Source organism: Euprymna scolopes, chromosome 14 (assembly GCF_053919585.1).
Source record: "Euprymna scolopes isolate OS-2025 chromosome 14, ASM5391958v1, whole genome shotgun sequence".
NCBI lineage: Eukaryota > Metazoa > Mollusca > Cephalopoda > Sepiida > Sepiolidae > Euprymna > Euprymna scolopes.
The window spans coordinates 160,475,385-160,502,868 of NC_136495.1; the positions used below are offsets into that span (position 1 = coordinate 160,475,385).

General features: G+C 36.9%; 1 protein-coding gene across 1 annotated transcript in view; it reads left to right on the top strand.

Moving 5' to 3' along the window:
• The window catches only part of LOC145293381 (uncharacterized), a 163,139-nt gene that overhangs the window by 12,350 nt on the left and 123,305 nt on the right, over window positions 1–27,484 (top strand). Inside the window, exon 2 of the mRNA XM_080140014.1 lies at window positions 14,715–14,796. Within this exon, the coding sequence (XP_079996140.1) occupies window positions 14,715–14,796 (82 nt within the window). The remainder of the gene's footprint in view (window positions 1–14,714; window positions 14,797–27,484) is intronic.

Sequence of the window (27,484 nt, forward strand, 5' to 3'; positions counted from 1 at the left end):
CAGAGACTACAGATTTTCACAAGATCAGTATCATTTTGAAGATCGACACTTCAGATGACAAATATCGAAAAATTGGTCAAAAAACATTAATTCCTTTACCTTCAACTGGGCACTTTTTTACAGGGAGGGATCGCTTTTTTTTTACGATATTTTCGAAAGTCATGCCCTTTTTTCGATTGTCTAGCCATAATTTAAACCTATGTCACTTCCGGTTTGATAATGGGTGCAACAGCAAAGACGTCAGAGTTTTTGTTCACGTTCTTTGCCTCCTTCACAGTACAGGTTTGAGCCTGCCTACTACCACTTTTTTTTTTTTTTTTTTGCTCAACACACATCTCCAAACACCTGGGTAACGCCAGGCACCCAGACTAATATAGAAGAAGAGACAAACAAAATGGAGTTTCATTCTATATTCAAAAGCAACTTTATCATGTTTGTTAGCAGCATGTACATGAGAGAAGCGTTGTTAGTAGCTGGAAGTGTTATTGTGCATAATATGTGTATGAATATTACACTGGTTTGTTGACAGAGAGAATAGCTCAGTTTACATATGTTTGTAGTCAGTAGTAGTCGGAATAGATAATTAGACAATTATTTTTTTTTTACATGGAGCTCACCACTTATCAAGGCCCAGAAGCCACTCGAAGATGCAATGTAAATAAGTTAAAGCGGTTAATGGAGAAAAAAAGGAAAAGGTATTCAGTGTGCATCTAGTCTATGTATCGCGATGTGAGTAGTCCTGTAGCTTGTAAAGAATGTTTGTGCATATACAACATGTTGCGGATAAAGGATTAAAGAGTCCTACAACGTAGATTAGATATCTGACAAGCCTATAGAAAGAGAAAGAAAAGTATTCAATTAATGTGTTGTTGGCACGTGCGTCCGATAGTAGAGACAGGGCAAAGGATTAGTTTCTCGTGGTAGAAAAGAGTATGTGTGTGAAGCACATGTGGAAGCAAGTTTTGATGATAGCTATGTTGGCTTGTGAAATTTTACGCTTTTGCCCTACTAGTACATTAGCCTGGAGCCAAAGCCCCCAAGCGTGTTTGTAGCCAGCCAGCAGGGAGAAAAAGAGAAAGAGTTGCTGATTTCGCCTTTTATGTACTCAGTCACGTGATTGAGAGCTAGATTATGATTGAACAAGCCAGGGAGAGAGTTGATTTAAATTTCAAGCCCTGAGAACTAACTCCTGCCCGTAATTGTAGCAATTTCGACTGCTACAGACAAGATATTTAGGCAAAAATAACTTATTTTATTTAAGTCATTCATTAGTTAAGTGTGCGAATAATCCTTAATAAATGATAAATAAATGCATATTTAGATGAATTAAACAAAGTAAGTAAAAAATCACTTTTATTTTGTGAGACTGGATATTTCATATAAATAACTTTAATAAATTGTCTGTATTTTTGAGATGCGGTGTTTTCATTGATTGAGATTGTCGGACTGACTTCCTCATCTTGGTTGTTATTGTCACAATGTTTCGGCCATTTTGCTCTCCGGCCTTTGTCAGGTGTTTTTTTATCGAACTGGGGAACCGTTTGTTAGGAGTCTCGAATCCAACCCTTTATTATTATTACGGGGGTACCATGTTCGGACTCCAGCTAGGCTTTGGGACATAGTTGCTGATTCTCTGTTTTTGAATGTTACTTTTTCACTGCCTTCGTTCAGGATTGAACTCAGCACCTTTGGGTAACTGTAGACTTTGATGCAACGTCTAGGACTACTCGGCTATATGTCACTAGGACAATTCTTAGTTGGTTTTTGTTAATGTTAAACCTATGTTGTTATTCCAGGTTTTCTCTCTCTATCAGAGGTGTCAAAATTGCATTCAACCCTATGCTTGGTTTGCTCAGTAGGTTGTTATGTCCGAGCATGTGAGCTGTTTCTTTAAGTTTTGCAGTGAATGCAAGTTGTTTCTTTTTTTTGGTCAGTCGACGGGTGAAAAGAACTTGCTTGTGAAGAGTGCGATGTTAACCCCAAGAAGACAGAAGTCGAAAGAACTGATTCGTTCAACTTTGAAAAGAATTTCTGGTGTGTATATCACTTAACACAAATTACTCGGCTTTCTCCTCCCTTGTGCTGTGACAAGCTATCTAAGCTATTATGGCTTTTGATCCAAAACTTATACCTATATTTGTTGGCAGTGAATCTGGACAGTCAATAGTGGAGTGGTTGGAGAAAGCTGAACTAATATATCAGCTAAGTGGCATAAAGCGCATTGAATATGTAATTCCAATGTGTTTTTCAGGTGGCGCCTATGCAGTGTACCAGCAATTAAGTGAGGAAAAGCGGGCCGATTTTAGGTGTATAAAGAAATCCCTGTACACAGCGTTTGCTTTGGATCCATTTGCTGCATGGAAGCAGTTCACAGCGCGTCATCTCCAACCAGTTGAAACAGTCAATGTCTTTTTGGTGGAGCTGCACAGGCTAGCAGTCCTGTTTGGCAGCATATCAGATCAATGCCTGCAATGCGCATTTATTGCTGTTTTGCTGGAACATGCAGAAAACTTGTTGCAGGCATCATCCCAGATGGATAACTTGGATCTATCTCATGTGCTGGCGCGTGCTCATGCTATTTTAATGACTAACCCGACAGTTCCAGAGCAAGTTGCATTAGCTGCACGATCGACACCAGTTAATCCCAAGGAGACAGATACTTCATGGAGGTGTTACAAGTGTAATGGACTAAATCATAGGGCAAGCAATTGCCTATTGGATAGTGCAACAGGAGGAGATGTTGGGGTCAGACCTTGAAAACGTATCACGTGTTATCAATGTCGGCGGCGAGGGCACATTGCTCAATTTTGTCCGGGAAATGAGCAAGAAGATAGCGCCAATCTCATCCCCCAAACTGGTGTAAATGGTGCCTTGCCAATTGCCACGGTTCTCATCAATGGACTACCACGCACAGCTCTGGTGGATACCGGATGCACACAGTCACTGGTCTGCAAGTCATGTTGCAAGGATTGGACGAGGAAAGTAACCCCAGTGCTCACAGCAGATGGAAGCACACTAAGTTGCTGTGGAGTAGGAATGGTGCACGTTGACTTTGATGCAACACGGGGCATTAGCATAGAAGTCCTAGTTGTGGATGGATACTTACTGGGATTTTATTTATTGCTTGGACTGGACACAGTCAAGCGACTGGGAGGAGTAGGTGTGTCTAGCACAGGAGAGGTGACCTTTCCACATTTTAGCAAGGCTAATTTTGCTGCTATCACTATTACCAAGCCTGACTTCTCTACCAAATATGACCAAGATACTCAGAAGTGAACTACATTGTGGAAGTGGGCGGGCGACCAACCTCCACTTACATTGAGAATTAGACTTGCAAAGTATCCAGCACCAACACCAATTCATGATGAATACGATTGGGAATTGCAGATGTGGATTGATAATGGTTAGTTACTGTCATATCTTGAGGACGAACTTGGCCCTCCAAAAGGTCTAATTCCTCTCATGGCTGTTGTGCAGAAGAATAAACAGAAAGTACATCCCATTATGGATTATCGGGAGCTAAATGAGTATGTGGATGTGCATTCTGCCAATGTGGATGTTTGCTTACAAAAATTGAGGGAATGGCGACAACAGGGTCCAAACGTTGCAGTGCTGGACCTATGCAAGTATATGTTGACAAATTTCTGTGGCCGTTCCAGACAGTAAAAATTAAGGGACAGCGATATTGTCTTACCTGCCTTGGATTCGGGCTGAACGTTGCCACTTTAATAATGCGGGCCATTGTTAATACCATCCTCAGTCAGGATAAGAATGTAAATGAGGCCATGTCCTCATATATTGATGACATTTTTGTGAATGAAGGCATATGTTCAGTAACCCGTGTAAAGGAACATTTGGAGAAGTTTGGCCTGGAAAGCAAGACCACAGAACAGTTGAGACTGGGCTCATGTGTATTGGGATTACATGTCCAAGAGGAGAACAGAAAATTGTTATGGCAGCGTGGCAGTGACCTTCCGACAGTACTTAATAGACTTACTTGCCGAATTGTGTTTTCAGTGTGCGGGAAACTGACTGATCATTTCTCAGTGTGTGGCTGATTGCGTGTCGCCACAGCATTTGTGAAACGAAGGGCAAATATGATCACAACTGGATTGCATGTTGAAGTATGAGACCCTATTCTAGCATGGATGATCAAAGACATTTGTTTGAGAGTAGCCCAGGAAGATCCAGTAAAAGGTGACTGGTGTATCTGTGGAGAAGAAGTCACAGTATGGGTGGATGTCAGTTCTATTACTACAGTCGTGGTTGTGGAAAGCAATGGTTCTGTGGTGGAGGACGCAAGCTGGCTCCGTGCAGTGTATGAAGACAAACACATAAATTTAGTTGAGCTTGATACAGTGGAAAGCTAAAACCATACATTTGCAAACTGACTCTGCCTGTGTCTATCGGTGGATAACTGACACCTTGTCTAGACAGACTAGAGTACACACCAAAGCAGCCTCGGAAATGTTAATCAGGCGTCGCCTCTCCACGCTTCGAGATTTGGTCTCGGAATATGAACTAACAATTAACATAAGGCTCATCAAATTTCACGATAGCAGAGCTGACCAACTTACTCAAGTACCACAGCAGTGGATATATGAGATCCATAAGGCAACAGAACCCAGAAAACTTGTGTGCGCTGAACACAAACAGGAACACGACTCTCAGATACAGACAATTCATCAGTCCAGTGGACATCTCGGTGGAAAAGGACATGGTACTTTGTAAAGTTAGTCAATCCAACAATAACTGAAACTCAAGTGCGATCGGTGGTTGGGGATTGTAAAGAATGCCAATCCATAGATCCAGCTCTGATGCATTGGAAGCTAGGTAGGCTTAACATCACAGACACTTGGAGTAGAGTTGCTGTGGATATAACCTATTTCGATACTCAGGTGTACTTGATATTGATAGATTGTGGTCCCAGCTGTTTTGCCCTTTGGAGGCAGTTGTACCAACAGGATTCGGCTAGCGTCATTAAGGAGTTGCAGAGTATATTCTGCGAAAGGGGGCCGCCGACTGAATTGCTCACAGATAATGGTGCAGCATTTTATGGAAAGACAATTGCTGATTTTACACAAATGTGGGGTATGCACATTCGATTTCAGTGTGCCCATGTACCCTCCAGAAACGGTATAATTAAGCAATCCTATCACACTATAAAGCGCATTGCGGCAAGAACAGGGTGCATGATGGAGGCAGTGTACTGGTACAACATCATGCCTAAAAATGACAAGACAGCCATGACAGCACCTGCGAATATGCTATACAATTATAAGATCGGTATCAAAGGTATCGATGAAGTGAGGGTGCTCGAGACCACAGTGGCTAATCCGTACAAGGAAGGGAATACGGTTTGGGTGAAGAATACGCGGGTAAAATGCACAACGCAGTTCAGTACAGGAACAGTGACAAAAATAAATAGTCAACACTCAATATCAATTGATGGAACACAACGCCACATAAAAGATGTGCGCCCAGCATGCTGACATGACGTTATAATCAATGATGAACTCAATTCATCAGATTATGAAGACCCACTGCTGTATGAATGGCTAGATGACAAAAGCTCTTCAGAAAATGATGACGGAAGCTCTTCAGAAGATGATGAGGATCCAGAGGAGGACGAGTTTAATGATCTGGCAAACGAAGGCACCACTGAGGAAGTTCCTGAATCTGTACCATTAACGAGAAGTACCCGGACGAAACATCCTGCCCACCATTGTCATATGTGTGATCTTGAGATCAGGGAGGAGTGTGACGAGCATGCGCAAAAGCACACAAAAAGTATGAGTTGTGCGTGTCTGCGTCGGGGAGTGAATCATGGACCGTTAGATTACAAAGAAAAACGTTTATGAGTGATACTCGCATTACCATGACAATTGGGTTTGCCCGACGGCTATAAAAAGTCAAGCCGAAACAAAAATTGCAAGTCGTTTCTTTTTTTTGGTCAGTCGACGGTTGAAAAGAACTTGCTTGTGAAGAGTGTAACATTAACCCCAAGAAGACAGAAGTCGAAAGAACTGATTCGTTCAATCTTTGAAAAGAATTTCTGGCATCTATATCGCTTAACATAAATTACTCAGCTTTCTCCTCCCTCTTGCTGCGACACTTCGTGCAAATCTCTTGTGGGGAAGTTAAAATCTTTTGTTGCTGGTAAACATAGAGGGATTAAATTTATGTAAGAAATGGCGATTTTAGCATTGGAGGGCTTTGATCCGCTTAGTTCCTTTTCGTCAAAGAAATGACCTCGTAATTAATTCTCTTTCCTTTGATTTGCTATCGAAATTTTTGGTTTTGTCCTGCTCGCCTTGTTCCTAACTGCTGACTTTTTTCTTACTCTGTGGCCTTTTCCCCTTAGCAACAAGTTTTGTACAATTCAATTGGCCCACTAACCAAAATGAGGAGTTAACTTATGATAGTTCCCCACCTTTTGTCAGGGAATTCCTGTCCTTTAATTTAGACTGACTGTATTGGCTTAAAATAGAGGAACATCTGCCATCAAGTTTCACCTAATAATCCTCACGTTTGTGGGACAAAATATGTGAAATATAAAAAAATATGTTAAGTTCTTTTATTCTTCTCTAGTATTCCTGCTTTAAAATAAATAAATAAATAAATCAGGAAAATCGGGATGAGTACTCAGTAGTTAACCAGAAGTTACTTGAGAGGTTGTTTATTTGAGAGATTTACTAATGTTAGAAATTTGACAATTACATCATGCCCCCCATTGTATTTGTTTTGGACCAATCTGATTGGTCGATTGTATTTGCTGTGGGGTTTGCCTTGACAAGCTTTTTGTATGCGTTCCTCTTCTTTTTCAGTTCCACAAAATACAGCCAATGATGAAGGACTGGAACATTGCGCACCTCTTCCTGTTTGTCTCCTTGAGACTTATTTTAAGCCTAAATGATTAGGCTCAATAATAATTATTTAAGTCTGCCTAAGACTTTTAGGTCTGAATTGCCGACCTATTATCAATGACCTTTCCTTCCATGAACATTAATCATGAACTTCTGTAATATTGTTTCAATGCGAGAATTGAATCTTTTTATCAGAATGCTTCATATCGACCCCCTTCAAATGGCTGTAAACTCAGATCTTAGAAGAAAGATGAATCTACTTCCAGTTTCCTGTTGAAGATGAAAGACTATCACCTTTCAAAGTTGTTAACAGCTCTTTTCAGAGGGGAAAACTGGCATCCCTTTGTACAACTGAGAATCTAATAAAATTTGTATTGAATTTTAAGGAAGGCCTTGTTGTGTTTGTCTTATTTTGCCACTGTCACTGGAGCAAAACGAAGTTGAGGTAAAATATCTCACACTAAACAATACATTTTTAAAGAAGTTTATTTTATTTTATAAAAGAAAATTTTGCCTTTCCCAAAATTAGAAAAATGAAATTATATTTTTCACAAAATTTTAATTGTTTCATGAATTTTAAGATAATAAAAATTATATAAAAATATATTCCACTCATCTCATAACATTCTAATATAAATGTTTATATTTTATTTGAGACATTAATTAAAAATATTTATTTTAGTAGGATGTTGTATTTTAATTGTTAATTTAAAATATAAGGGCCCACTGCAACCTGTAAATGGCTGATATAGACACCCAAGGTAATAGCTTTCCAATTAACATATTTTGCCATTTTGCTTTCAGACTGTTTATATTCAAAGGCATTTCCGAACTTGAACAAGATCAACAAGACACACAAAGTTTATAATGAAGCGCCCTTAAAGTGTTTTGAATCTGTCAGCATACCATGCAGATACAATTCTAAACTTCAGAAACCAACCAAATTCTATGGTGTGGATAAACATGGAGCAGCCTGCCATCATGGTACTTAGGTCAAGTCAAGATCTAAAAACTGATAATGCATTGTGCTAAACACAGACGAACGAAGCATAGCAACCTAGACCAACACTACACACAACAAGAATCAACAGTGTCGGTGACTTGACCAGGTTGTTTGCCGGACAATTTGACAGAATTTGCAACTTTTCAGGTACACTTTACTTCATTTAAAAGAAGTTCCGGTACCATATAGCACGAAAGTTTCATATAGATAACTACAGATAAATACTACTACTACTACTACTACTACTACTACTACTATTATTATTATTATTATTATTATAAAATACTACTACTACTACTACTACTACTACTATTAGTATTATTATTATTATTATTAATAATAATAATAATATTAATAATAATAATTAAATAAAAACTAATAGAAATATTATTTTTGAAACAATTTTAATAGTTTATTTTGGAAGTATATTCCATAAAGAAAATAAACAACCCACTTTAAAAAGCGAAATTAGGTGTTTTTATATTTTATTTGCAGTTTTGTGTTAGGGGTGTCAAAAATTCCAAAGAAATTCTGATACACCTACTTGAGCACTTTATTTAGTTTTGCAGGTTGCAGACATATTTGCAAACTGCCATTATTATTATTATTATTATTATTATTATTATTATTATTATTATTATTATTATTATTATATGGTGAGCTACGATGTTCACTCTTTCGCTGCTGGAAGTTCAAGTTCCCCGAAACGTTTTCTGAGCATGCGGCTAGAGGCGCCTTTTTACTAAATTACTTTAAAAATTCAATGTTTTCATTTTCTGACCAATCAGAGAATTTTTCAAGCTGTCGGAAATTCGGTGTCTGTGGGAGCCGATGAGAATCTTTAAAAGAGCTTTGTATTTTAAAAAAAAAACAGTTAACAAAAATTCAGAGATAATGTTGGAAAGCATATATCACTACTGTCTGCAACTCAACTCTAACAAGACAACACTTTGAACATAACAGTCAGCTAATCAGACAATGTAGGCGAACACACAGACACAGAAACAGTAACTAACTTTTGCATTCCCCCTTTTATTATCGTATGCTCACTTGAAATTAAGTTTATGAAAATAATTATTTTAAAACTTCTCACATGTTTCAATGAACCTTCCAGAGTGATTAATTAACTCTACTCAAAAACTTTCAGTGAAAATTATTTTATATAGTTGAGTGAGGAAGTTTTCTTTACGATTTACAGACCCGTGAACTAATCACGGCTCTTGAATTATCAACTCAAACTTCCTCGAAATCTCAAACTAATTTCCCCCTTTTGTTCACTCATATTAATTTCAATGAAAATATTTCCTAAAATGTAATAAATCTTTTTCCTTTTATAAATTGAGAGTTAACCTTGTTTGTTATGTTGATATATTTTCTACAAAAGAACCTTGTAAATTCGACTCTCTGCCATGCTCTCTTTACTTCTTTTCCCCACAATAATAACATTAATTAATAATACATAAACAACAACAAAAAAAATAGAAATAGGCCAAAATTATTATTATTATTATTATTATTATTATTATTATTATTTTAATATAATAATATTATTATATAATGATAATAATAATAATAATAATAGCAGCAGACGTCTGCACCCTGCAAAACTAAATAAAGTGCTCCATCCCTAACACAAAACTGCAAATAAAATATAAAAACACGTAATTTCTCTTTTTCAAGGGGGTTGGTTATTTTCTTTATGGAATATACTTCCGAAATAAACTATTAAAATTGTTTAAAAAATAATATTTCTTTCATTTTTTTAACAAACAATGTTTACAAAATGCTGGCGCGTCTTCGTGCAGCCATTTTTTTTACGTATCAATTGAAGTTTACGAGTTAAGTATTTTTCAATTTTTAAACTTTAAAAATCTATCAGAATTATTCTATTGGTTCAATTTTTACGATATTTTCAGGGTCAATGTGAAATCTTATGCGCTTTCCAATAAAAACAAATATAATATTTTAGACAAGGGTTTTTTTTTTAATTCACCCCCTCCTCATTTTGAAATGTCTATTCAAATGAAAATAATTAATTACTCACCAAAGTTTTATATATAACAAATTGAAGATAAAAAGACCAATAAATAAAATATTCTAATTTAAAATAAAAAAGAAGTGGTTTATTTTGGAAATTTACCTGTAAATTCAAAGTGTAAAACCTTTTTTTTTTTTTAAACCCACATTGATTTTTTTTTTTAATGGAGGCTTATGTTATGCTTAGAATATCAAGTAAATATTGGATGCTTCTCGTTTTAGATATTAAAAAAATTCACTCGATAAAGAAGTATTAAAATATATCAATCAAAAACATATTTCATTAAGAGAATAAAAAAAAAATTTAAAAATCGGTCAACTGTTTTTTTTTGTGTTTAACGGCAAAACCTTATAAGTTTTTAACTACCGAGGCAGGCACCAAAATACTAATTTTGGTTTACAGCACGCAATAAAAAGAAATATTAATTATGTCTATTTAAAGCCACTGGAAGATAAAGGCGAATAAAATCAGACTTGTCTCCCTTTATTTGAACAGTTTAAAAAAAGCTGAGTTCGCATTTTTTTAATCCTTGTTTAAAAAAGTATTTTATTTAAAAAGGACATGGAATATAAGTATACATGTGGATAAATTCTTAACAATGAACAATTGAAGTACTCTTTGAATAGTAGGTTTTATAGATAAGTGATTTTTTGGATTTTGGAATTTATATATTATTATTATTTATTAATGTGTATCAACATTAACAATGCATAATGAATAAAAATGCACAAGACAAAATAACATTATAGATGGATCGGCAGACGGTACGTCTCGTAGGGAAAGATCGTCACCCGGTCCTTTTACTTACACAAAGAACAGATTTCAAGACTGTCGCGCCCTCTAGTGGTAGTTCATTGAAGTGCAAGGGAGATAATCCGTAGTTCATTGAAGTGCAAGGGAGATAATCCTGTCCAATATATTACATTCCTTCAATCTTACTCTGGATCACGAACATAGTCTTCAAATTTTTTTGGTGGTCTCCGAATACGCCCTGACTTGCGAGAGGGTGGTGATGCCGATTTTTCTACCACTGCTGGAGTCTCTGCAACCACTTCCATATGCCTGCTCTCAGGTATTAAACTTTCCTCAGGACTGTCGGGTGTGCTGGAAACTTCAGGTGTGCTGAAACTCTCAAGATTCTTTGCAGCATTATCTGCTTGTATCTCAGGCGTAAGTTCCAGTGCTACTGGTGATGAGAGTTTCACAAGCTGGTCCACATGCCTCCTTACTAGCCCTCTACCGGTTTCCACTTCAAAATTCACTGCTCCCAACTGTCTGGTAATGGTACCTTCAATCCATCGCTGAGTAGATCCATAGTTACACACAAGCACAGGATCGGCTACTTTAAATTCACGGAGCGGCACCATTACCTTGCTCCCCCTTTCCATTTTATTTTTTACACTCATAGCCTTGTACGTCTGGCTTTGCCAAATGAAACGCTGTTCGTAACTGCCGTTTGAGCATCAGCTCGGTAGGAGAAACCCCAGTTGATGAGTTTGGAGTTATCCTATAAGTGAATAAAAATCGGTTAACCTTGGTTTCAAGTGTTGCCTTGCCGTCTGTATTCATCCTTTTTAGCACTTCCTTGAAGGTGCGTACACTGCGTTCTGCTAGTCCATTCGAGGAAGGATGGTAAGGAGCTGTGAAAATGTGCCGAATTCCATTAGCATTCATGAATGCTTTGAATTCTTCACTTGTAAAACAGGGACCGTTGTCACTCACAATTAATACCGGTAGTCCATGAGTTGCGAAGATCCCTCTCAATTTTTCAATTGTGGTCATAGCAGAAGATGATTTTGTAATGCAAACTTCAGTCCACTTTAAATGAGCATCCACTACTATCAAAAACATGTGCCCCAAAAATGGACCTGCATAATCTAAGTGGATTCTCTCCCATGGTGAACTTGGATATTCCCAGCAATGAATGGGAGCCTTGCCGGGGTTGCTTTGATAATGTATGCAGGTTCCACAAGCTTTACCGGCTCTCTCAATATCTGCATCAAGATTTGGCCACCACACATAGCTGCGAGCAAGGGCCTTCATTCGCACGATCCCTATGTGTGTCTGATGTAATTGCTGCAACACTTTTGTTCTGAGTATAGCCGGAATTACTACTCTACTCCCCCATAATACGGTACCATCTTCACATGTCAACTCTGTCCGATTGTTGAAGTAGGGCTTCATTGCCATGTCTGGAATACACCTACTCCAGCCATTCAGGATGTATTCGTACACCCGACTCAAAGTAGGGTCTCTTCTTGTCTCCAATCTTACTGCCGCCACAGTCACTGGAGCATCAACCAAGTTCATCATGTGCATCCTGTTAGAATTAGGTGTGACATCTTGCTCTTGCACACTGATTGGAAGACGACTGAGGCAATCTGCATTTCCATTAAGGGACCCGGCACGATACTCCAACCTGTAATTATAAGCAGCCAGAAATATGGCCCAGCGTTGAACTCTGGCAGCAGCAAGAGAAGGGATCGGCTTGTTTTCAGTAAACAACCCCAATAACGGTTTGTGGTCAGTGAACAACGTTAAATTATTCCCATACAGATATTGGTGCAACTTTTTCACCGCAAAGACTAGGGCCAGCCCCTCCTTCTCAATGTGCGCATAATTCCGTTCTGCCTCAGACAGCGTTCGTGATACGTAGCATACTGGTTTCTCCCTTCCATTTTGTGAGCCATTACAGCTCCCAGTCCATAGGGAGAAGCATCTACTTGCACCAGAATCGGGCTAGATGGATCAAAATGAGTTAAAAGAGGTGCAGAACACAGCATTTTCTTTGTTTCTTCAAAAGCCCTGGTTTGTCCAGCACCCCATACCCAGGGAGCACCCTTCCTCATTAAGTTGTGAAGCGGTTCAAGTATAGTTGATAAGTTTGGCAAATGACTATGATAATAGTTAAGTGCCCCTAGGTAGGCTCTTAATTCTGTGATGTTTTGCGGTCGAGGTGGCTCTGTCATGGCGGCTACTTTGTCTGGAAGAGGCGCTATGCCTTCCTTACTAATTCTGAAACCCAGATATGTCACTTCAGGAAGGAGAAACTTGCACTTACTTCTCTTTAATTTTAATCCGGCCTTATCTAGAGCAGCAAATACACTGTATAAATTCTTCAGATGACTACTGTCATCACTACCTGAAACCAGGATGTCATCCACACGCACCTTGCAAAAAGGAATGTTCTTCAATCTTTTGTCCATCTCCCTTTGAAAAATCCCTGTAGCACTGTGTACCCCAAATTGTAGTCTGGTGGGCTGGTATAATCCTTGGTGAGTGTTTACTGTTAGCAATTCCTGGGTTTCTGCATCCAATTCCAGCTGCTGATAGGCATGGCTCAAGTCGAGCTTGCTAAATTTTTGACCTCCTTTCAAAGTAGCAAATATATCTTCTGTCCGAGGAAGAGGGTAATAGTCACATGGTGATGCCCAGTTTACTGTTTGTTTGTAATCTCCACAGATCCGGATGCCTTCATCATTATTTTTGGCAACCGGTACAATGGGGGCAGCCCACCTAGAGTATTCCACTCTTTTGTAAATTCCCTGGTTTTCCAGGCGATCTAGCTCCTTTTCCACATCCGCTTTTATGGCATAAGGTACTGGTCTTGCCCGACCAAATTTGGGACTCACCGTTTTATCAATGGGTATTTTGACCTTAAAATCCTTTAAACACCCCATTTCTTCACTGAACAGCGAATCAAATTCTTTTAAAAGCCTTTCCAACCTCGAAGGGGAATCTTCCTGGTATAAAGGAAACATGCTTCTCCAATCCAGCTTTACCTTATTCAACCAGTTGCGGCCAAGAAGTGTCGGTACATTACCTTTCACCACCAGCAAAGCTAGTCGATGCTTTAACCCTTCCTGGATTACTTCCACGTCTGTGGTCCCATGTGGTTTCACTAATTCACCAATTCACCAGTGTACGTTCTCAACTTGACATGGCTTTCCTTTAGATCACGAACTTGGCCAATTTTATTGAATTTTTCTAGGCTCATTACTGTGCATGCAGCTCCAGTGTCCACTTCCATGACCACTTTCTCTTGATTAATTAGCAGTTCCACTAATACTGGTGGTGTCCGAAGGTTAGCAACTGTGTGCAAGTCTAGCCTTTCCATATTTATTTCCATTTCTTCACACCAATTTTCCTCCACATTGTTCACCATCCTGCTTTCCCTACCTTGTTTTGCGGAGTTAGGAGGCCTGCTCTCTTCTTGCCTACACTTCCGACGAGTATGCCCTATTCGCCTGCATTTAAAACATTCCTTGTTTTTAAACTGGCACTTGTCCGCTTGGTGGCCAGTGCTTCCACAACGATAACACTCTCGTTTTAATGGTAACCTGTGTACAGACGTTTCACTTCCACGCGTCTGTGCTCCCAACATCAACTTGGAATATTTCCTTGCCGATTCCATAGACACTGCTATTTCAATGGCCTTGTGCAAAGTTAGCATTCTTTCGCCCAGCAAGCGCTCCTGTATCTTCTCATCTTTCACTCCCACAACCAAACGATCACGTATGTGTTCATTTACTTTTTCTTCAAAGTTGCAATGTTCCGACATTTTTCTCAGTGTGGCCACATATTCACTAATGGACTCACCTTCTTGTTTGTCTCTCGTGTTGAATAAGAAACGTTCATGTATCTCGTTGGGGGCCGCCTGATGTGCCTCTCCATCAGAATACATAGTTCTTCAAATGTTTTCTGCTTTGGCAGACATACAAATACACACACATATTTTACCTTTTATTTAGATAAAAGATTGGATCTGTTTTTTTAATGATGTTTTTTATTTTGTTACTTTTTGCAGGTCAAAGTGCACCTCTTCCTTTTTCGACCCTGGTTTCGAAGTTCTTGCAGTCGGAATGGACGAAAAACCCTTTCCGTCACACGTAAGTATAGCATACAGATTTTTCTTTATTTTTTTCTTTAATGTCCTCGTGTCTTTATTGAAAAAAAATAATAAAAATATTGAAAGAAGAAAACAGAAAAAACAAAAAAGCAAAAGAAAAACCTGTGAGCCCCCACACCCAATGCGCCCTTTCTAGTTGGCCCAGAAGTGGATGCTCATTTTATGTTAAATTTATATAGAAAACTGATCCCACATTTTGTGAAAAAGTAATTTCTTCATATCATGAAAACTATTTCTCTATGCCACTTTTAAAGTACGTATTCGTTTTCAGCACCCTTGAAAATTTGTGAAAGTCGTCATTGTAAAGGTTTTATGGAGTTGGAAAGATTCTAGACATTAATTTTTTTTTTTTGAAACTTTCATAAACATATCTTTATTGTATAAATAATATTATAAATAATAAAATAAATAAAATAAAATTTTTAATTTTAAATTTTGCCATTAAAGGTGCAAATAATGACTAATTGTCTTATTTTTATATGTTAATTGTTATTGTATACTTTTCAATAATGTCCATTTCCTATATTCTATTTCAATAAATCTCATCACAATAGAAATACTGAAGAACACTAGAAAAGAAGGAACAGATTTACCCTATAAATGCTTATGGTAGAGTTCTGTAAAAAATCAGGAATTACGTGAGCTGACGATGACCATTAATAAAAATCATTTCTACTCAAATTTTATTTTTCATACTTTTTCTTTGGTAAATATAGTGATACGCTACAACAGAACACCGACTACTCTAATTTATTTTTTAGGGGTAATCAGGGTCGCTGACAATGAATCTGATAATCAAACTCGTTGCAAATCAATGTTTGCATGGTATTAACCCCTGAACCCAGGGACTATTTCCCACCATTTTACAGCTTCTGTTTACACCACACGTGAGCACGCAGTAACATAAACGACGGCCGTTGAATGTGCCTTCACGTAGCAAACTGCCTTTTCATATGGTGTATGAATCTTTTGTGGAACATTTAAAATTTTTACCTTAACTCCAGCTCCACACTTTTCTTTACAATGCCGACTTTTAAAGCTTTTCGGCTATGCTGATTCAGAAAATCTCATTTATATTTAGCATATACAAGTAGTTTTCGAGATATAAAGACCTGTATTATGCATGTTAAATCAGTGGCTGCCAGATTTATATGCATGCGTGAGGAACAAATCTAATTCTATCCGACCGACACTGGCATCCCCCAATTTTTTTGTTGGCTTATAGTATTTGTGGGTGAGTATTATGACAACGATTATCAAGGTTAAATTTGGGACAAATATTTGACAACCCCCTCCCTTACAATGGGATGTCTATTCTGATATCCGTTCTTAATATGGGGAGATTGGGGTGTCTATTCCGAAAGCCGTTCTTAACACAGGGATGTTGGGGGAGTCCATTCTGAAACCCATTCTTAATATGAGGAGGTCGGGTGTGTCTATTCTGGAAGCTGTTCTTAACATGAGGAAGTTGGGGGGTTGGGCAACAACAAGAACAACCATATTTTAATATTTTGCAGGTGTGGGGGCATGCTTCCACCGGGCAACACCATTGAATGGGTCCTACTGGTATTTAAATAATGTAAGTTAATAATCTTGTAAAAAACACAATTTATCTTCTTTCGCAGAAAAGATTGTGGTTATATGCTCTTAAAATGCTATCCTGTTAGAAATGAGTGATCACCGTATGTTAAATTTATATGCAAGACTGATCTCTCACTCTGAATTCTAAAATAATTGTTTTACCCAAGTTTTTCAAGATACTCAAACCTAATCGTCTAAAAAGATAGATCCATCTGTTATTTTGGGGGACAGGAGCACCTTAGAGTTCTCATCTACAAATTTACCAACTTTTCCTTAAATTATTTAATATTAAAATAGTACTAAATTTTTTTTAACGTTTTCTTGTATAATGTTAAAAATATCTAAACTGTAGAATGTATTGTAATGAGATTATTTGCCTAAATATTAAAAATAAAACCATTCCCTATTAAATTAAACCCGAAAAATATGCTTGGAGGGGGGGGGGCAAAGCATATTTTTCAGCTTCAATTTCATAGGTAACGTTTTTGCCAAGAAAACACGACAAAACTAATTCAGAAAAAAAAAACTGTTAAAAACTTGAATATAGTTCATTTTTCTTTAATTTTCAATTTGGCCTTTTCTTTGGCCTTTTTACCTTTAAAAATGTGGTTTCGCTTTTGAATTTGGCTTTTTTTGGCCTTTTTTCCTGTGGCTTCAAACATTTATTATTATATGGAAAAATGCGCGCATGAAAAATAATATTCTTAAGATTTTATTAAACCTGGAAAAGTAAAGAACAAGATATTCTAGTAAAGTAAAAAATAAGAATTTTTTAGACTTAAAATATTGCAGCTAAAAATAAAATTTGAATATTGATAAATATTTTATTTATTATTTGCATATGTTGTTGTTTATTGTTGAGTTAGAAAGGGTGTCAGTCGCTGGATTGAACTTATTTCCCCCCTATTATTTGCATATATTTATGTAGTGAAAATTGTTTGAATAAAATTAATTCATTAGTTAGTTAGGTAGTAGATGGAATTAATAATTTTATAATTTACATAAAAATTAATAATTCTATTATATCATAATTAGGATCATTTAATTCTTTCTGTATTGTGATGTTACATCATTTTTACACTTGTCAATTCGTAATAAATGGGTATTTATGTACTAGTGAACTATTTGTGCTTATTAAGTACTAGCATTTCACCCCTGCATTGCCCGGATGTTTGGAGGTGTAAGGTGAGCAAAAATAAAAAAGCGATCAATCTTTGACCTCTTTTATGACCCCTTAATATTTATTGTTTTGGGCTCAAATCGAGTTATTAAGTTTGATCCATGTCCAAGGAACCTATATCTAAAATTTCAAGTGTTTAGACCCAAAATTAGCGGAGGAGTTTGGTAGAGTTCTCAAAGGTCAACTCGTTGAACTTTGATCCCTTAACAGCCAACTTTCTGGCCGAAAACCAATTACAAAGATTTTCGCAAATCTCAGTATCCAGTATATCAAATTTCTGTAAACGGAAAATTGACAAAGTACACAGACAGACAGATAGACACTTTCACTCTTATAGATATATATAGATTTATGCTTGTAAGCATTTCTTGTTTCAGTGGTTCAATCAACTATGAGCCCTCTAATACTTACAACAGTGCAAAATTATTTTAAAAATTGGAAGCAAAAGATGTTTATTAGAATCTTAAATTGAGAAACTTCCACTTTTTCTGGCTATATCTCGAGATGTTTTCCAACAGAAAAGAAACTTCATCATGGATCAGTGTAGAAACCTAAGTTGTGACCTTCCTCGTAATGTGTCAGAGGTCGGACTCAGATAGTTATAATGTTCTTGGCAACCCACATATGTCGCCGAATCCTAGTAAGACTCAAAGTTCACAACGAGCAGTTTCAAGTGAAATCTTGTCAGCGCTACGTGTCCCACAGCATGCCTTTGCTGTACAAAAGAGTAGATTAACCTTCACTTGATTCAGCGGTGCATTAGGAGTGTCAGAATTCGCCATTACAAATGAAGTGATTATGTAGACTCGCTATATTTCAAAGATTATAACAATATGAATAATGTAATTTAAACCCTATTTTGTTTTTTGAATAAAAGGAGCAAAGACCAAACTTTAAAATAATAAAAGGTTTTATTGAAAAATATACAATATTTTTTAAATCAGCTTTCTTTAAAAAAGATTTCACGAAATTCAACGAATTTTAACTTTATCTAAACATAATAAATACATATAAATTAAAAAAAATCACTTACCTATAAAAAATACGGACGAAGTAAAGAATAGATACCCTGTAGCAGACGACGACGCCTGGCGGTGCCAGGCGCACAATTCAACTAACACCGGTGATTCGACCTTGACATTGGCACAAGCACACGGCGTCGGTTGTTTGTAAACACGTCAAATAGCAAACATGCTAGAATATTCACCAGCATTTTTTAAAAAATATATTTACAAAACCTTTGAAGATTTAAAAGAAAAAGTATATATTTACAAAACATTTTTTTTAAAATAAGTAACAAAACGAACGTATTTAAATAAAAGATATTTAAATAAACGGGTGTCTCTTTCTGTTTCGGATTTTTGCGACCAAGATTGATTTTTATGTGCCGTGTTTTTTTTTTTTTGGGGGGGGGGTTCTGTGTGCGTTTTTAAGACAATTCAATATTTATTCTTTAAAACATTAACTTTAGCGACAATTAATATATTTTCAAAATAATACTTTTAAATATTACATTTTTACGAATATTCGCAAGCAAGATTTAAAAAAAAAAAAAAGACGAGGTGTTTTTTTTTTTTTCAATTAAATTATAAACTTTATTTGAACTTTCAACAAACTTTTACAGACATAAAAATAGACTTTATGGATATTTTATAATAATTTTTTAAAAATATATTTAACGAAAAGTTTTTTTTTATCATTTCATTGTTGAATAAAATTTCAAAGTAATAAATGGTGAAAAAAAATATCTCGAAAAGAAAAAACACCTTGTCTTTTTTTTTGTTTTAAATAAAACTTTAATTTAAAAATTTCGATGTTTGAAAAACAGTCCATAATATATATTTCATTATAAAAGTTCTATTTTTGTTTGATAAAAAGAATAAAACAGTTAATAAATAATAAAAAAAAACAACAGTCCATTAAGTTCAAATAAAGACTGTTTGAATAAAACTTATAAAAAAAGGTTCATTCTATACGGTTTTGGCCATTTCTTTTTTGTGCATTTTTGATACAATTCAATATTTATTTACAGTGCGATGTATGTCGGTGGTCAGTGAAGGAGAAATCCTTTTAGGCCGAGGCAATTTTTATGCATAATAAAATCACAAGTATAAACAATTGAGATAAAAAAAATATATTATTTTATTCACATCTTTTTATAACTTTTATTTTTATAAAGATGAAATGTAGTATCACAAGATAGAAATCTTTTTATAATTTTTATTTAAAAAAAAACTGTCTGTAAAAGTTTGTTGAAAGTTCAAATAAAGTTTATAATTTAATTGAAAAAAAAAAAAAACACCTCGTCTTTTTTTTTTTTTTAAATCTTGCTCGCGAATATTCGTAAAAATGTAATATTTAAAAATATTATTTTGAAAATATATTGTCACTGAAGTTAATGTTTTAAAGAATAAATATTGAATTGTCTTAAAAACGCACACAGAACCCCCCAAAACACGGCACATAAAAATCAATCTTGGTTGCAAAAATCCAAAACAGAAAGAGACACCCGTTTATTTAAATATCTTTTATTTAAATACGTTCGTTTTGTTACTTATTTTAAAAAAATGTTTTGTAAATATATACTTTTTCTTTTAAATCTTCAAAGGTTTTGTAAATATATTTTTAAAAAAATGCTGGTGAATATTCGAGCATGTTTGCTATTTGACGTGTTTACAAACAACCGACGCCGTGTGCTTGTGCCAATGTCAAGGTCGAATCACCGGTGTTAGTTGAATTGTGCACCTGGCACCGCCAGGCGGTGTCGTCTGCTACAGGGTATCTATTCTTTACTTCGTCCAAAAATACTAATCAATAGATGCTTCCATTCTTCATTTATGAGAATTTATCCATATCTATATTTTATATTCCATGTATTTTTTAAATAAATGAATTTTTTTAAACAACTATTTGAAAAGACCACCATTACGTAAGCATTAACCAGTGTTAGCGAAGCAGTGTTTCTTCCTGTTTTGAAACACAGATGGATAAAAGGACGTAAAAACAATACATATGTGTAAGCCGTGAAGCCTTGTACATGAAGAAATATGTGTCACCGTAGATAAAAAATAATCACATTTTACTTATCAGTTTTTGTTTTAAAAACAAAACACTCGACGAATTTTTTTTTTTTTTTCTTCTCTCAAAGAAATACATGAGTTTTTGATTTAATATATTTTATTTCTTCTTTATGGAGTCATTTTTTTTTTTTTAATTATCTAAAAAAACATTGAATGAAATAGAAAAAATTGTCGTAATTCTACAAAATTTTCTGGACAATATAACAAGATTATAAGGTTCCATTTAAGAAAAAAAATTCAACATGGATTTAAAAAAAAAGGGTTTTAAACTTTGGGCTTTACAGGTAAATTTGCAAATAACTGTTCTTTTTTGTTTTAAATTAGCTTATTTTATTTATTGATCTTTTATCTTCAATTTGTGATATATAAATTTGAGGTGAGGAAATTATTTATTTTCATTTGAATAGACATTTCAAAATGGGGGAGGGGGTGAATTTAAAAATAAAACGCTTGTCTAGAATATTATAATCAATTTATTAGAAATAGCATAAAATTTCACATTGAACCTGAAAATATCTTAAATATTGAACCAATGGAAAAGTTTTGATAGATTTTTAAAGTTTAAAAATTGAAAAATATTTAACTCGTAAAATTCAATCGATTTCATTACATAAAAAACATGGCTGCATGAACGCGCGCAGGCACTTTGTAAATACTGTTTTTTAAAAAATAAAAAATAATATTTCTATTAATTTTTAAACAACTTTAATAGCTTATTTTGGAAATATGTTCCATAAAGAAAATAAACAACCCACTTTAAAAAGAGAAATTACGAGTTTTTTATATTTTATTCACAGTTTTGTGTTGGGGATGTCAAAAATTCCCCAAAACTTCTGACACACCTAGCGGTGAATCTCTGCCATATATAAAAGAAAAAATTAATGACCCCCCCCCCTCTCATGTTGTCTTGCGGTAGGTGTATCAGAATTTTTGGGAAATTTTTTACACCTCTAACATTTTATGATTTAAAAATTTGGTCTTTGCTCATTTTATTGAAAGCAAAATTAGGGTTTGAAATTGCATTTTCATATTGTTATAAGCTTGTAGACATAGCGAGTCTATTTAACCAAATGTTTGCAATGGCGACTTGCCCAAAAAATTCTGATACACCTAGTCTTGCGGCCCCTCTGCTGTATAAGAGTGTTTAACTTCTGGGTTGGTCAGTTCAGGCCTGTCGCTGTGAAATAAACTTCTTTTCACATGTTCCAAAAAAATTACAACAACACGACAATCGATTAATATAAGTGTTATATCGATGAAAAGCAAAAAGGAAAATAACTCTAATAAAGAAAATAAAAGTTATTGCCCTTTTATAGATTCTAGAGAAAAGACTGGTGAGTCCAAAAAAGTGAGTTGGACAAGATGGTAATTACATGTATAAACAATACATTGCTACTTGTCTGTGTAACTCTCCTTGTAGAGGTACACTTCCCCTACTGACCTTCCCTGATTGGGGTAACTCACCTTAGAAGGGAGAGCGAGACTTCCAGCATGACCAGCAATAAAGTATACTTGATTTCTACCTAGCTCTGTGTCGTTTGTTCATTTTATACCAATGTCTACATGTAACAGACATCTTTGTTTAATATGCGCTATAATTTTTGGAAATTAAGGCAAAATGTTACAGATGATTTTGTCGAATATGCTGGGATTTTTAATTTACAATGCGAGAATTATCGGCTGAAATCGCTGACAGAGGATCAATTCAAATGCCTCATTTTCATCACAGGCTAATAATCTCCAGAAGAGGCAAACATTCGCATATGCCCGCTGTCTATGGTAGAAAAAAAAACAAAGAAATAATAGTAACAATTCTGACCACAGAATGTCAATGATTGATCAGACTAAAACACGACACAACAATGGTGCAACAATAAAGCCCATCGGTTTCTAACAACATCAAATCAGTAGAGAAATCCCCGATAGGAAATAGAAAAAAGCCGCTAGTGCCCTGTTGGTAGTGTGGAGAGAGTTTTCCATTTAAAAGACACACATGTTAATATTGTTCCCGTCGTGGGTACAAGAATGGATTTTGTGGTAAAAATAATCACAACACTTTCAGGATGAATACTGTACAACCAAGAAGTAAAACCACAGAAAAACGTCAGGATGTTTCCGAAAAGCCACATCGAATTCATTTTTGTCACTTTCAATGCAAATTTCGGAGCTTGGAGAAAATATACACTTGTTGAGATAAACAAAAAGCCAACAAACTTTCAGTTTTAGACCGCTTCAGATATGACTTTAATTTCATGTCCAACATGGGAGTTGTTGGGGAAACCAACTCGTAAGAAGACAACTTATGTTGCTAGTGGTTCATCGGGAAACAAGATACAATTAACTGGTGAGTTAACATGCAATATCTCTTTTAATGGAAAAGAAATTCAGGTGTGTACTATGTTTCTGATGCCATCGACCCTGAATCTTCTGAATCTTGAATTCTGACCCATTAACCCTGAATCTTCTTGGTTTGGATTTTATTGAAGAACTTGATATTTACACTGTTCCCCTACAGTCAATTTTCAATTCTTTCAATATTAATACTGCAGCAGATGCTGAAACGAAATTTAAGAACATACTTAAAGCAAAGGTCACCAATGTTTTTCAAGAGGGACTTGGAGTTTGTTCTAAAGTTAAAGTGACTTTTAAACTGAAGGCAGATGCAAAGCCAGTCTTCAGACAAAAGTGACTTGTACCATACACACCATGATACCATTTAGCCACAGTAGAAAAAGAATTGGATCGTCTACAAAAATCAGTAATCCAACCTACAAATTACTCATCCTGGGCAGCACCTATTGTCATTATGAAGAAGGCTAATGATAAAGTACACCTATATGCGGAGTTCAATACAGAGCTAAATGTCAGACTGGAGACACATATGTATCCACTAACCGTATGCGAGGATTTTTCTCAAAACTCAACAGTGGAACTAGACCTTACAAATACATCTCTACAAATGGAAGTTGATGAAGATTCCAAAAATCTTCTCATTATCAACACCAACAAGCGATTATTTCAATTTAACCGCCTTCCATTTGGGGTCAAGTTAGCGCCAGAAATATTCCAACAAACTATGGTACAATACTCACAGGATTGTCAGGAGTTTCCGCCTACATTGATATTATCGTTACAGGTACATCCCAAGAGGAACTTCTGCATTGTCTTGCTGCCATACTGGATCGAATTCAACAATGTGGATTTCACTTAAGACCAGACAAATGCAAATTCTTCCAAACTTCCGTGAAATACCTTAGATTCATATGTAACAAAAATAGTCGGAAACAAGATACAGATAATATTCAGGCAATAAAGCACATGGCAGCTCCAAAGGATGTTGCAACACTACAATCCCTTCTGGACCTTGTAAGTCATTATGGTTCTTTCTTGCCCAAACTGCATAAGTTACAGAGACCTCTGAATAATCCTGTTTGAAAAGATACCAAATGGAACTGGTCAAACACATGCGAAGAATAATTTGAGAAAATCAAAACACTTCTTAGTTCTGATCTATTGCTAACACACTACAGTCCATCATTAGGCATTACTGTTGTGATGGACACTTCAGACTCAGAGCAGTAATATTATACATGTTTTCTGATGAAAGCAAAAAAGCCATTACACATGTATCAAAGTCGTTAACATCTACAAAAAGAAAGTACAGGCAAATTGAGAAATAGATCCTAGCAATTATCTACACGATAAAGAAATTTCACAAAAATCTATATGGCCCTCATTTTACTCTGATCACAGATCACAAGCCCTTGATAAAAGTATGTGGATCCAGGAAAGGAATTCTGTGGGCATCTTGGGAAGGCAGAGCATGCCTCCCATCTCTAATACAACACCCAATGCCAGACTGCTGGCATCACACCAAATCACCCCCGCGTCTCCGCCGCTAACGTACCATTCCCCCTTTACTAGTTCTTCTTATGTCACTCTCGCGATGATTTCCTGTAGCATGTTTGTGACCTCCTTTGTCACACGGCCCTCCCAGCCATCAGTGCCCGTTTGTCATTTAATAAAGCTGCACGTTATCCTGAGCCAGCCGGCGATTGGATAGTGTCCCATCAGTCTCCTGCAGACCGAGAGGAGTTCTCGTTTTGTCAGGTCGGTTCCGATTTCGGGTATTGCATTCCCTCGTCTAAAGACAAGGCTTCCTTTGCCATCTCGGCATAGTTTCAACCCCAACGCCGCTCCTCCATCCAGGGACTCCGCCGGTTTTGCAGTCAAACCATACCTTGCGACATGGCCTCTCACTTTCTCTGCTGTCACCTCTGCTTCCTCCATGAGAATGTCGTCAATGTACGAAATAGTGGCCTTGTCCACTGTACAGTCTTTACTCAGCACCGTCTTCAGCACTGCAGTCATAATTTTGGGGTCTGAGCTCAGCCCAAAGCCTAACCTCGTCAGGCAATACAACTTCCCCTTGTACCGAACCAATTGATGTTTTCAGAGTTTTTCATCTACATGGATCTGGAGATAAGCCGACTTCAGGTCGACAATCTTAGTGGCCTGCTTCATTCTCCTCCACTTCCTCATCATCTCTTCACATACATCAATCCCATTTCCAGTGTGGCCGGCTACGTATCTGTTTAATTCTCTGAAATCCAGTACCGGTCTAACTTTATTCTTTGTGGGTTGAACAACCGTCAGTAATGGTAGCACTCCTTTTTCTTCCCCTGCCCACGGTTTCAGAATTCCCTCCTCTATCCGCCTCTCCACTTCTTCCTTGAATCCTTTTCTTATTTCTCCTCGCAGTGTTTTCTTGTAGCAACTTACTTTGTTTCGTAGTTCCTGAGGCCCGGAGATCCATTTCCATTCCACCGTCCACCTCTCACCATCAAACCTTGCGAGGAAATCCTCGTCCTCAATGCATCAAGCCTCTGGTTTTTGTGTTCTGATATTTCTATCACCTTCCACTCCTGCCATTCCTACTGCGCTGAGGCATCCAAAAATTACTTGGCCCCCTCTCAACGTAGCGCCCCCCCAGTTGGTTGATCACACTTACACCTAAAACCACATCAACATCACCAACCAGACGATCCAACACCAGGGCTCGTAGTGCAATAGGCACACCTTGCACCAGTATTTCCGCTGTTGTCTCTCCCAGGCATTTCACCTCCCTGCCATCCACAGTCTTAATACTCTTGGCTCCGCTCCATGATCTAGCGACATTCTTCGTTACCAACGTCGTGGTGAAGCCTGAGTCAACAAGGGCCATGGCTCTCTTCCCATTGACTACTACCGGTAACTCAGGCAATGTTTCATTGTGCGCCATTTCCACATAGAAGGAGGAACCACTGGCGCAATGGCTCCCCTTCACTCGTTTCCCTGGTCCTGTGCAGCAACGCAATAATGGCTAATGTGCCCCACTCATTCACATCGGTAGCAGATGACCCCCGGTCTCGGCTCTTTGCAGTCCTTGAGCAGATGAGGACCCTGGCACCGGAAGCACTTGATGGCAGGCCTCCCCTCCTGTCGCCTTGCTGCCTGTCTCTCGTCATTCAAGTGGGGCCTCATGCACTTATTTCAAATCACAGCTGCAGCCACGATTGGACTCTTGACATTCTTGACTAGGACTCTGGCGTGGACCAAGAGATCGTCCACTTCCATCGTATTTCTCTCAGTGATTCTCTGCATGTTCGCGGAGATTTCTTCTGGGAAGCCATTCACTAGGTATAGCTTTACCGTCATCTCCAGACTCCTCCCCACATAACCAGCCAATCCTGCCAGTCTTCTGATCTCTGCAGCAAAGACGTCAACAGACTCGCCTGTCCACCTGAAACTTGCAAGCTTACCGAGTGCTTCAAATGGACTCTCAGCGAAAGCCAATTTCAGTCTTTGCTCCATTGAGGCAAGGTCTCCCTTATCTTCATCGCGCATCTGCTGGTAAATAGTGAGGGCTTCCCCCTCTAAGTAGAGTGGCAGCAGGGTGACCACGTCTTCGATTTTTTGCAACCTTGCCACCATCTTTAATTTTTCCAGCCATTTAATTAGGTCATCCTCCCCAGTGAAGGGTGTCAACATCTTAGTTGAGAGTCTTCAGTCAGCCATGTTAACCTGCTTGACTCGCTGAAATAGTTTCTAGCGTTATAATCAGGATTCAGTTCTTGGGTTCGGGAAGGAGTAAGTCACTCTCTCGACAACAGCACGTTTCTGCCCTCTTCTTTTCCAATCGACCACACCTGGCCTCTCGCCACCAATGTCACACCGCACAATCCGAACGTCAGCAATACAAAATTCTTTTCAAGAGAAGATGTTCACGACTCTTTTCTCTCTGCTGCCCCAGGGAATTTTTTCCTGCTTTTATATCCTCCTATCTAGAAAAAAAAAAGGAAGAGACAGGGAAAAAAATAGCTTCTCCCATCATGCTCTACCTTCCCAAGATGCCCTTCGTGTATACAAATGCGCTGGCCATCCGTTCCTTCTTCTTTCCCAAAGAGTGAGGCAGATACGTCCGGTACGTTTCTTTTTTTTCTTCTTCTTTTCTAACCATATACCCCACACTATGAAACTTCTGTTTATCGTACATCATCTAAAAGAACATTTCAAAGCCTTTCGTCAATATTTAATTTTTTAAACTCCAGCATAAGGAAAATAATTTAAAGACATTGGATATCCTTAGTAGTAACGATTAATTTGAAGTATCAGTTAATAGAATTTAATTAAAAAAAAAGCAGATAAATGTGATTTTATATATTTTATTAGTAAATAATTTTATTTCCAATTTGACTGCTATTTAATCATTAATAACTTCAGCCACTTTTTAATGAAAAATAAAATTTTCGAATGAATCCAATGTAATAGCGAAAATTGTCTTATGA